At 37.0% G+C, this 11,889-nt stretch overlaps 2 protein-coding genes across 2 annotated transcripts; one reads left to right on the top strand and one right to left on the bottom strand.

The window, feature by feature from the left end:
- The first annotated feature begins 386 nt into the window (after positions 1-386).
- LOC105271723 (uncharacterized) lies at positions 387-1,502 on the top strand. The gene is made up of 2 exons (XM_011313445.1): positions 387-1,191; positions 1,254-1,502. The coding sequence occupies exons 1-2, from the start codon at positions 754-756 to the stop codon at positions 1,260-1,262; spliced, it is 447 nt and encodes a 148-aa protein (XP_011311747.1). The 5' UTR covers positions 387-753; the 3' UTR covers positions 1,263-1,502.
- A 1,333-nt stretch (positions 1,503-2,835) lies between these two features.
- On the bottom strand, positions 2,836-8,801 carry Ns1 (Nucleostemin 1). The gene is made up of 4 exons (XM_011313444.1): positions 8,665-8,801; positions 7,606-7,710; positions 4,714-5,809; positions 2,836-3,386 (listed from the first exon to the last, which is right to left on the bottom strand). The coding sequence occupies exons 1-4, from the start codon at positions 8,681-8,683 to the stop codon at positions 2,876-2,878; spliced, it is 1,731 nt and encodes a 576-aa protein (XP_011311746.1). The 5' UTR covers positions 8,684-8,801; the 3' UTR covers positions 2,836-2,875.
- Positions 8,802-11,889: the final 3,088 nt, after the last annotated feature.

Below are 11,889 nucleotides of genomic sequence, written 5' to 3'. Positions count from 1 at the left end.
CTCAAATTGAACTAAATATGGAATCTTATTTCCCGATAACGAATATAAAAAAATGCCAAGAATATTCATTTCCTTTTAGCTTTTCCTATGCAGATCCCATGCCAAGAAATACATTAAAAGTTCAAACGACCCAGTTCCCGCTATTTTTGATGACTTGTATCTCGTGGAAATTTACCCAGAAACTTTCCGGCTACTCTGGATAAACATGCTTCTCCCCTTCCACTGACAACTGCGCTGAGCATGCGCACTTGATAGAACTTTAGTTCCCGGACTACTATTCGGACGCGCTGATTGACTTTCAAATCCGCCTCACTAGGGGAATACGCGATAGTCTATCCAGTTATATAGAGATCAGTCGTACTAGCTCACCTGAACAGGTACTGTTAGTGGCGCCGAAATTTGATCAAATTTTTTGGATGCCAGACCTGGTATCTCGCAGCAAGGAACCACCACTGACAATCGAGAATCTAGCGGAAGTGCTAGTAGGCCTGACAACACACCTCCCGCCTCCAGAGCTGGACCGTCTTTGTCTCCAGGTGTGGAGGGTTGGATGTGGAACCAATTAGTTCATAACTGGACAGCAAAGGGAAAGAGCTTAGTTAATAACAGTTGGCGGGCTTCCACTCTGGAAACATATAAGGTACCAATTCGTCGCTGGCTTGGCTGGTGCCAGGATAACAACATCGATCCAGGCTTACCCCAGGTTCACAACGTGGCCAGATTCTTGGCAAACCTCTTCCTCAAGAAGAATCTATGGTACAGCACAATTTTCTTCACAAGTCTGCGGTTGCCACCTTTTGCTCCGGCAAGTCATCGTCATCGATCTCATCGGATTTCCTAGTCCGACAGGTCCTAAAAGCTACATCTATAGCTAGATCTAGGGAAATCAAGGCAGACATTTGGGACGCGCAGCTGCTCTTAAACTGGCTCAGCACTACGATTCCTGACTCATCACTTTTTCAATTATCCAGAAGAAGTGCAGCCCTGCTACTTCTGATCCCAGGCCGTCGAATCCATGACTTGACCTTGTTGAAAGTTTCCAACGACTACCTGTCTTATCTGGGGGATGAAATGATTTTGTGGCCTGCGTTCGGATCCAAGACTGATCGTAATCGATTGCGTCAATCAGGCTGGGGGCTGTCCACGCGCCCTAACATTCGTCTGTGCCCAGTAACATTAATCAAGGCCATGGTAAAGAAGTCAGAAGAGACGTGCCACGCAGGGCTTCGACGAGCTCTTTATTACTGTTACAGGACTTGTAAAACCTGCATCTGTGACGATCATTTCCGGTTGGATCCGTTCAGCTCTCCGGGAGGCTGGCATAGCAGCTTCTCCAGGTAGCATACGCTCAGCAGTAGCTTCACGCAGCTGGCTGGATAACGTTCCCGTAGAGGAAATTCTAGCACGAGGCAACTGGAGGTGTGCTAAAACTTTTCGAAAACACTACTGTCGCCAGGTTGCCATCAAGGAAAAGACGAACACACTATCCTCGCATTTCAAACCAGTTTGAAAAACCAAAGTTTATTTCTATATCTGTAGAGTAGTAAGGTTGTCTAATTGGATAATTAAATACTGTTCCTTATAATCTCATTTCCTTCGCTGACCCTTAAAAAAAAAGAAGAAGAAGAATCATCACATAGCGTTAATCGGGGTGCCAGCAGAAAACAAACACATCTCTCATAAGGATGCCGTGTCTCGGCCCAAAGCACATAATATCAGTGTTTTGAACTCCAACAAAACACCTGTTATGCGCGGAGGCCGATACACGGCATCCTGGCAAGTTTCTTGCTGGCGGAGAATCTCTATGAAATTAGCCACAGCTCCCGCTGCTCAGCAGGCGCCCCGCGCATGCCCCAGGACCGATTACGAGAGGAAGGAAGGGCAAAGAGGGGGGTCTTTAGGCCGAATCTTCAACAGCTTCTCTGATAAGGATGCCGTGTGTCGGCCCCCGCACATAACAAGTGTTTTGTTGGAGTTCAAAACACTGATATTTGCAATCGATTTTACGCATTAGCTCTACTCCCCGCGTATAATTGGCCGGTTGCGCACTGAAATGTAACATAATGTAAAATAATGCTAGTGTTTTCACGCGTAAAAAACAAAACCAACTCCCTTCAAGTGGAATATACTAATGCACGTAAATAAATGCTGCGTGTACTCGAATCAATTAGGTACAGGTTTGAATCAGACTAGAACAACAAAAGAATACAAGACCTATATTCAAAAATGAATAATCCCTTCATCAAAACGGGATGTTATTTTCCCGCGTAATTTCTGATTTGAATCAAAGAAAGAAAAGATTAAATGACGATCAATCGCATAGACATTTGATGAACGTTTTGTTTCTTGGCGTGTGGCTATGGTTGTTACCTACTTTTCGCCAATATATTCCAATACTGTTCAACGAAACCACGGGAAGGCGGTAAGAGTATTTCATTAGGAATGGTGCCAAAAATATAGAAATGAGAAAAATTATAGGAAATATTGCCGGATAAAAAAATAGGGAATGATCGGAGAGGATCAATCATTCATATATCATACACCATACATCCCATCAGCATTTGTTCTTTATGTAAATGGAATATTAAAATTATAAACCCGAATGATATTTGAATCAAGAGAGTCAATGAGAAGAATAACCCATCAGACTGAATAACAATTATGTTTCAGTCTCGCTCATAATTAGATATTGCTATGATCTGATGAGTTAATATTATTCATGTATGTAAATACCAATTCGCACGAGTACGAAGGACCTAAAATCAGTCTTTCTTCAGTTGCTGCTCATGTTATAAAAAAATTATTTGGAAATGAATCAATAGAAATTCCATCATCTCGTGGTGAATAAATTTTATTCATAATCTTTCCACAAGGCCTACATCGACACTTCTTCAGAAATTTGAAAGTGAGTATCAAAATTATAGTTATCTTCGGTGGTTAAACTGAATTCTCCAAGCTGATCTGCCAATTTCCCAGCCACTTTTTCCCTTTTAACTTTTTCCTTTTTCTGTTTCTTAAATTCAAGTTTATTGAGTTTATTTAATTTCTGGTTTCCCTCAATATGAAATAATGGTATCACCTTCTTTTTTCTAGAATTAGGTTCTGATTTTATTTTTACCATTTTTTTATTTTCTCTCTCATCAAGTTTTTGGAGTTTGAATTCTTTCTTCTTTACTTCAACCTCCATAGCGAATTCTACTGGACCTGTACTGCTTATGATCAAAGGATCGATGACTTGAGTTGTTTTTAACGCTTCCTTGGTTACGTCATCCAACATCATTTTCTCGTCTGCTGTGAATTTTTCAATGTCGAATTCTTTACAATCTTCTGTTATAATTGCAGCTGACACTTGACCGGAAGGTAACTCCGGAGGAACTGTGTAATATCTGGAAAAATGAAAGCAAAGAGTCATTAGAATGATAATCCCAAAACTATTGAGAGTTTTATAAGAAGAGATCCATTGAATTCCCCAAGTGATATCTGTTGCAAGCAAGGCCAGAGGTAAGTCACAGGGAGTCAAGACAGATCCTAGAAGTTCTAGGCAGAAATCTGCCTGAGCAATACAAGACAAAAATGTCCTGCTTATTTTTGAAGGTTTCTGTTGCGTTGTTTTGTTCTTCTTCTTTTTCTTTTCTCAATATCTTTTTTAAGAACTACGAATTAGCCCACTTAAGGCCCGGTTGGAGTATCTATCTCGTATAGATCATTTTTTTTCATGTTTTTTCTTATCTGAAACTTTGTTGCAGTCCTGCACGAAGCAGAGCTGTATCAGATAAATGCATGTAGGCTGCACAAAAAGTAAAAAAAAGAAAACCAAAAATATAGAGTCCGTACTTTTTTATCAAAATGGGAGGGTAATTGTACAAAAGCATAAGTTGGAAATATCTAATTTGATGGAGCAGGAAGGAGACGGGGGCGGCAAAAGAAATTTTAAAAACGAATGCAAAAAAATAGATAATAAGGTTAAGTGAATAAAAAATCAATAAATACATTTTTTTGATACATCTCTGCTCGATACGGACTGTACCAAAGATTGAGATAAAAAAAATCTTCCATTCCGAAGCAACAAGCAGAGGTTAGGAGGATATGACAGCAAGCACGTGATTCTGAGCATGTCCATGCGCTATTTCTTATATCTTTCATTGCCATTAATAAATTTATGGTATGCTTCCGAACCGCTAGAGAAAGTGCTCACACGTTTTTATGGACTTTTATTGAAAAATCGATCGTTTAACTCGAAATTTTGCAAAATTGTCGGAAATTGTTGAAAATTTCCTATGATGAGGTATGTGACTTGAAATTAATTAACAATTATGAACTTTTGTCCTTAGTAATACCTATAATTTGACTAAATTTTACGTTTCTCGAAATAATTTTAGCAGTTTATTCCTTTAATTTTCCAAAAGAGTGGGCTATGTTGACCATGCGCACATATATACGTGGTACTTAAATTTGGTTTGTTACGTTTCGGACTATTCCACATTTCTAAAAATGTAGAATTGTACAAACTGAATCACATATATTGATTATTTATTTAAGGTTAGTAAAAATTGCCGAAAGGGTGTACGAAGAAAGATTTTTTGTAAAAGTTAACGTTCTAAAACAAAAACAATATGTTGCAATTTTCTCACTATCTCTTTCGCGCTAATAAATCATCAAAATGATCTCTGAACAGTCTTTGAACTCATTACCACCAAAAAATTAGGCACTTACCTAATTTTGCCAGAATTCCAGTCATTCAGTACACTCCTTGCTGCCGCAGTTACATCGACGACTCCTCCTTTCTTGAACATTCCCATTCGCTCAGCCTTTTTCACAAAAAACTCCTCAGGTGTTTGAAAATCAGGCATATCATACAGCTCCATGATCTGTTTTTTCGAGATTCTTTTCAGTATGACAGAAGCTGGAGTGAAAGGATCCTTCAGACTTTGAATCTTTACAGCGTTCTTCAAAGCAACGGAGGAATCATCTCCTGTGCTATCATCAACAAAAACAATTCCAGGAGAGTCTAATAACCTAATTTTCGAATCTAACTGAACAGTTTGCATGGTTTTCGTAATTCCAGGAGTGCTTCCAATGTTACAAGCCTTACTCCTTTTCAAGGAGTTAATGATGCTGGATTTTCCTACGTTAGGAAGACCCACCACACCCACTTGGATACTCTGCTTAACGTCTCCTGCATTTCTGCAGTAATTTCCAAGGAGAGATAATAATAGTTCTGCACCGAAACATATACTACTCTGAATCATATTCTCTCGTTTAAGGCCTATTTTTTTTCTTCCAATTCTCTTCGATTGCTCTTGGGTGGAGGCCTTGAAGGCAACCGCAGGTAAACTACTTCGAAAATACTTCAACCATTCATCTAAATTCACTCTCGGGACTAAATCTGCTTTGTTGAGAACTATTACGAGCTTCTTGTTGCCTTTTGCCAATCGAACTGCTTCTTCTACCTGTTTGCATCTAGTTCCTAATGGATCTCGAGCATCTACTACTTCCAGAATAACATCTGCCGACTCCAGAACCTTCTTGAATTCTTTGTGATAGGCTTTCAAGGAGTTCTCTTCTCGAAGCGGTTGGAAGGTTGGCGAGGTGGAATCAGTTTGAAGAAGGTGAGCCTGGCCTTTGCTCTCTGCGGAAGACACTAACGCATCGAGATTTGCACAGGAGCGTTTTGCTTTCTTGGCTGCTTGGGCTGCTGCACGGCGTTGTTGTTTTTCTAGTTCATTTTGCCGCTTCATAGCTTCAACTTCTTGCAGAATTTCTTCCTTGAAAGGACATTGATTGGGGATGATCATCATTTTTGAGGTCTCTGAAAAAGATTTTCGGAATTTACCATTTGATGACAAATCATAATTTTTCAGTAAATGAAAGGAGATTAAAATGATTCTGATGGAAAACTTTTAGACGCATGGATATGGCGACTTTCCCTTGATAGCCGAAAATATATCAAAACCTGGGATTAAATTCGTATTGCGGAAACCACTCCAATGGTTATAAAAAAAAAATGAGGGAAACAAGCAGCGGAGAACTCCCATGTAGTGGATACGAAGGTTATGGATATTGAGAGTTGTCAATTTTCATCCATCTAATGAGAACTATTCAATTGCTACCGAGAAATAATGAATATTTTCGAGATTATGCGAGATATTTCCCATGCATTCAAACCTTAGGATTGCAAAAACCATCATTCATCACAGAGATATCGATTGACGTATAAGAGAGGGTGGGGCAAAATTGACCGGTGAACTTTTTTTTTCAATTGATGATGGTATAACAGTTAACAGTTAATTTCATCGTATAAAATTTCTATTCACAAAATTGTCGTTTAAGTGGGCGATTTCTTAGTTATTAAAGAAGATATTACCAAAACAAAAAAAAAATAACAGAAACCTTAAAAAATAAATAGAAAATTTTTCTAGAGGAAAAATCTTCTAGAGGATGTGACATTCGAATGGCAAGTAGGATAAAAAAAATGAGCACCATGTATGTATGTGCGCATGGTCAACTTAGCGCACTCTTTCCGAACATTAAAGGTATAAAGGGCTAAAGTTATTCCGAGAAAACTGAAATTTCGTCCAATTATAGATATTACTACGGACTAAATCTATGCCAATTTTAGATCGATCCGTCCTGCATTTTGCATCGATTTTCATTCGGTTCGAATCCTTTGTTTGTAAATATCTAGACTATCCAACCGATTTCAATTTTTCACCTCTCAAAATATTCAGTTCGATGGACTTTATCTCAATGAGTCAAAATACGTATACCCATTCCCACTAGGTGTTCGGGATACTCCAATTTTTGTTAAAAAAAAAAAAAATTCAGCACGGAAACGATATGAAAATTTGATTCATCAATTTGAAATTTGGCATTGAATTTCCTCTTGGCAATGTAATGTTCGATATTGAAGAACCGCTCAATCGAATCATTAGTTCATGAGATATTCCACTTTGGATCAAAAGCGATTTCCTGCAACTTCTCGAAAACTAACCAACCTTTGTCAATTTTTCATCTCTCAAAATATTCTTTTCGATGTTCTACACCTCAATTGACCGGAATATATATCCCATTGAATCTAGATTTTCAAGAAATGCCAATGTTTTTTTTTCAAAAAAATTTCGTTAGCATGGTAACGTTGCGAAAAATTGATTCACCAACAATTGGTTTTGAAATTTTGGTAAAGCTCTGTGAATTTTCGCAAAAGGGTACTGATAATGTACGAAAGTTCTCCCACAGCAATGAAACTTGAATAATAATAAAATTTAAAAACGCTATATTTTTTCACGGCAATTTCATCAACCGTTACTCGGAAATTTTGACAATATTTGAAAGACGCGAAGATATTGGCTACAACTCCTTTAAAAAATCGAAGCTGTAAGTTCATGCGGAACAATTTTAAGCATCAAACGTCAAAAAATCATCTATCGCTCAGATTCTAGGCAAACGAAGCGTTATACACGAAAGAACAACCGTTTTAATTGATTAATAAACTACTAGTTTTTCAATGTAATTTTCTCAAAAGTTCAGATTGAATAATGGTCTTAATTTGAGAAATCATAGAAACAATCCAGTTATAATTGAAAAATAATAAATGTTCATAATTACTTTTCGGATTCTTTTTCGCCTCCTTCCGTTTTTTTCTATTGTGTTCTCGCACTTTCTTCTCAATTTTGTATCTCTGACGAGCCTCAACTCTTTTACTGCGTTTTTCTGTAAGAAAAAAGGTATTAAAAAAAAACTTTCCACCAAGTTTGTCCAGTATAATGGAAACAGAAAGTGACGTATTTATGCAGTAATACAATATAATTATATGCATATATCGGTTTGTAGTATTTCCAATCTTTATAATTGATTTCACTAATTAATTTCGATCTCTTGGAATGGTGGTCCATGAGTTTGAAATACATTATTGCAATATCACCATCCATGTCCATCACCATCATCGGTTGTTTTAGGAATCAGTAAAGATGCACGTCAAAATTTCAGGATGGGAAAAAATGAGGTTGGAGGGCACAATATCTTCCCCTGCCCTATTTTATCATATTATTAATTTTTTTCAAATGTTTGGGCAAATTATCAATGAGATTGATGTGAAACAATATCAGGTTTTGCTGTTTTGTCACTATGTGATGGTTTACGAAATATTGTGGCGTTGCAATCATTTTTGTACATTTTCTCCAGTTTTGTGTTTCTTTTTAAAAGTTGAGAAAAGAACGTGAAAAATGTTTGGATTCAATAATAACAAAACGCTAAATAGTATATTATGCAACAAGTGCGTGATGAATTGTTTGGCTCGTGGGAGCAAAAGGCAAGTGTTACAATCCCACGAGTCGAAAAATATATTACGCACGCGTTTCATACAAAATTTTATGTCATCGCGCCCGGAATCCGCGATTTAACCGAGCGAAGCGAGGTTAGAATCGCGCGATTACGGGCACCGATGGCATAAACTATTTTATATCATTAGGCCTATAATCCGCGATTCTAGCGAGCGAAGCAAGATTACAATCACGTAATTACGGGCATCTATGACATAAAATAAATTTTGTAAATAGTGTGTAATGATAATAGATACATGCAATACATAATGACTTTCAAGGCGTGCAAAGGAAAACATGTCAGATATGTGGAAATTTATAATTTATACATTGCTCTTCAACTTACTGAGACAAAATTTAGCCATTTCGTTGTATTGACTTTTTCACAATGTAATTAATATTGATAAACTCAATATGCGGAAAAAAAAATAAACTTAAGACCATGCGGTGAACGTTCACGTGTTCCTCAGTGATGCCAGACGAAATACTGAATACCCTCTCATGTTCCCGCAGTTACCACAGATGGTGGAGGTTCAACAGCGTTTTTCATAGCGGCGGCTACGGAACTAAATCAGAGGCCGTATCCGTGAGTAAGGCAGGGCACGAGGCCGAGAGTGTCGATAACAGCGTAGGAGTCAAAGAGGAGTGGTAGAAATAGATTGGGAGGAATGGAGGAGATTGGGGAGCTAAAGTGGCAACTTGGCAAGTCTTTACCAGCGGAAAATAAGCGGCCACAGTGGGGTCAGAGGGAGCATTGAAGCACCTAGTGATCGACAAGTAATCCACTCGGCTTTAAAAACTCATCTCTTCTCTCTTAATTAGTATTAAGGGATGAAACAATCTGTATTCGATGGGAAATTAAATCCTCCATCCATCAACACTCATTTCCTCCTTTAATCTCTGTGAGAAAAAAATAGAAACCTCGACGAAAGTCACGGCGCTGGAAGAAGCCGAGTGGTTTTCGAGCGCCGAGTGACTTTTAAACTATTTACCTGCCAATAGAAAAATTTTTCATTTAACTCTCCTCCTTCAATATTAATTTTATTATGTACTAGTTTATATTGAGGGATAAAAAAATGCAGTTCGATTGGGGATGAAATTTCCCATCTATCGAAACCCGTTTCATGTCTTTACTTCTGTATGAAATAAAGCAACACATAGGCGAAAATCATGACGCTGAAACCATCAGAATTATATTATTTTTTAAATAAAATGGAGCATAGATGTGCTTATAACAATTCTTGATCCACACAAAACGTCGATTGCCATCAAAAGGAAATATGAAGAGATGTCCAGCTTCCCTACCCCACGATATCATTTCATAATTCCTAAACATACAAAAATCATCAGACGAAATTTTGCTCGCCATTTGAAATAAAACGCCCACAAAAATCTCCATTTATTTTTTAGAAAGCCGTTGAATTGAATGATGATACTCTCTTGAAAAACAGAATTCAACTGAGCATTTTAAAAATTAGAGGGGCGATGGGTGCAAAACGGGCACTCAGGGAAAAACGGACACCGTGAAATTCTTTTGATTTTTTAATTTTTTCATTTCCATCATTTTTTTTGTTTGATTAATGAAAAAAAAACACAGAATTACACGCCTATATCGTGCTTGGGTAAATGAAAATTCAGTCGTCACAGTTTCAATTTTTTAATTAAGAAATATATGCGGAATTACGAAATCTAATGAATAGCCAAAATCTAGGGAATATTCAAATCAATTGAAGGGCGTCCCTTTCGCCCCCATCCGCTCTACAAAATACTTTCATCGCCAGAGTTTTTTTCTTTTTGTGGTTATATTCCGAGCCATTTTAAAATGTTCAAGCCTATTTTCTAAAAAAAAGTGTTTTTTTTCTCAACAAGGTGTCTGTTTTGCCCCTGTCTTCCCTACAGGCTTTGTTTTTATTTCGGACGTAGCTTCTTCGGTACTTCAATTCGCGGAAAAACATGTTGCGAATGTTTCTATTGAGAGTACTTGGTTTGAAAGCAGAAAAATCGGTAGGCGGAAAAAATATCCCCGGAAAAAATAGCCCACACACCCAAAACGTGATAAAACCCACCCAATTTGATAGACCATAGGAAAATTAGAGCCCCTGAGAAAATAGACAACGAAAAAAATAATGAAATTAAAAAATAATTAAATTGAGCGAGTTTAACACGTTTTGAATGTATGGGATATTTTTTCCCTGCAATATTTTCTCCGGGATTCGAAAAATCAATAGTTAGCCCATAGCTGTTGAGTCCATATTAGTATTTTATCATTTTTCTGGAAACAGCACCAGGATAAGGAAAATAAGTTATATAAACGGAAATAGAGAAAGATGAATAAACAACGGCCTTTTGTCAGATGTGTCCAGAGTGTAAAAACTTTGGTTGCAATAAGTCACTTGAGCAAGGAAGGGTTATGGAAGAATGATATACCTTCTGAGTGCGTTTAATAAAAGTTGAATTCTAAGCTAAATCTGTTTTTTATTATTTATTAATTCTTGTCCATCATCCAATAGTTTTCAAAAAACAAAATTCATCGATTTTGTCCAAGAGAAGAAAAAGTAGAATTCTGTTTTAATGCAAAAAAACAAGGCACGGTGTCGTGCATGTATTAAGAAAAATTTTTTCGCGGTTGTGTAATTCCAAATAGGGCGAAAATTATGTTTATATTCATCAATTCGTGGAATTGAGGCTTTCTCGAGATCATGTATTTATTGGGAAGATGTGAGAGCGAAAGAGAGGGTAAACAAATCCACTTTCGGTCGGCACTGGAAAACCACTCGATTTCCCTCAGCGCGGTCATTTTCGTTGACGTATTTACTTTCTCCTTACCAATATTAGTAGATAAAATGTGTGTCAATGGATGGAGGATTTATGTACCCATTGAAGACAGCTTGTTTCATTCGTTCTCCAATCTTTACGCCAAATTCGGTGAGTTGTTCATTTTTTGAACTGGGACCGCCGTATACTTAGCGCACTAATTAATGGGAATCATTAATTAACTTTTCAAATAATTTGGAAATAATTTGGGGAAATTTAGTGAGTAGATTTCATAATTTGGGGAGATCTAGTTAATTAATTATTTATTTTTTTTAATTAAAGCGTATAGTTAGCGAAAATTCCTTATTGTTTATTTTTCTAAATTGGGAATTACGTAGAATCATTTGGGGAATCGATTTCGGTAGATTTCATAATTTGGGGAATTGCTGACGAGTTGATAATTAATAAATTAAATAATTACATCAATTTCCAACCCTGCGCATGCGCGCGTCCACACCCGTTCCTTCCTTCGTTATCGACACTCGTTTAAAGAAAGTTGAATATTATTCATAAAACTTGTTAACTAATTTTATAGAGGATAAATCCAGCAGCAACCGAATATGAATCAGAAAGCAAACTTCGATCACTGAGTTGTTGAAACAGCGATAAATTGCATTGTGATTTATTTTCAATTTTTATCGTTTTTCCTTGTAAAAACATTGTAGAGACATGAAAATTAGGGGAAAACTTAATTCAAAGAAAATTCACACAACGTTATTTTTTAAAGAGAACACTAGTTAATTAGAGTGGAAATGAT

The sequence above is a fragment of the Fopius arisanus genome, unplaced genomic scaffold (genome assembly GCF_000806365.1).
Source record: "Fopius arisanus strain USDA-PBARC FA_bdor unplaced genomic scaffold, ASM80636v1 scaffold00121, whole genome shotgun sequence".
In the NCBI taxonomy this organism is placed as follows: Eukaryota; Metazoa; Arthropoda; class Insecta; order Hymenoptera; family Braconidae; genus Fopius; species Fopius arisanus.
This window is presented reverse-complemented; position numbering and strand designations above follow the sequence as displayed.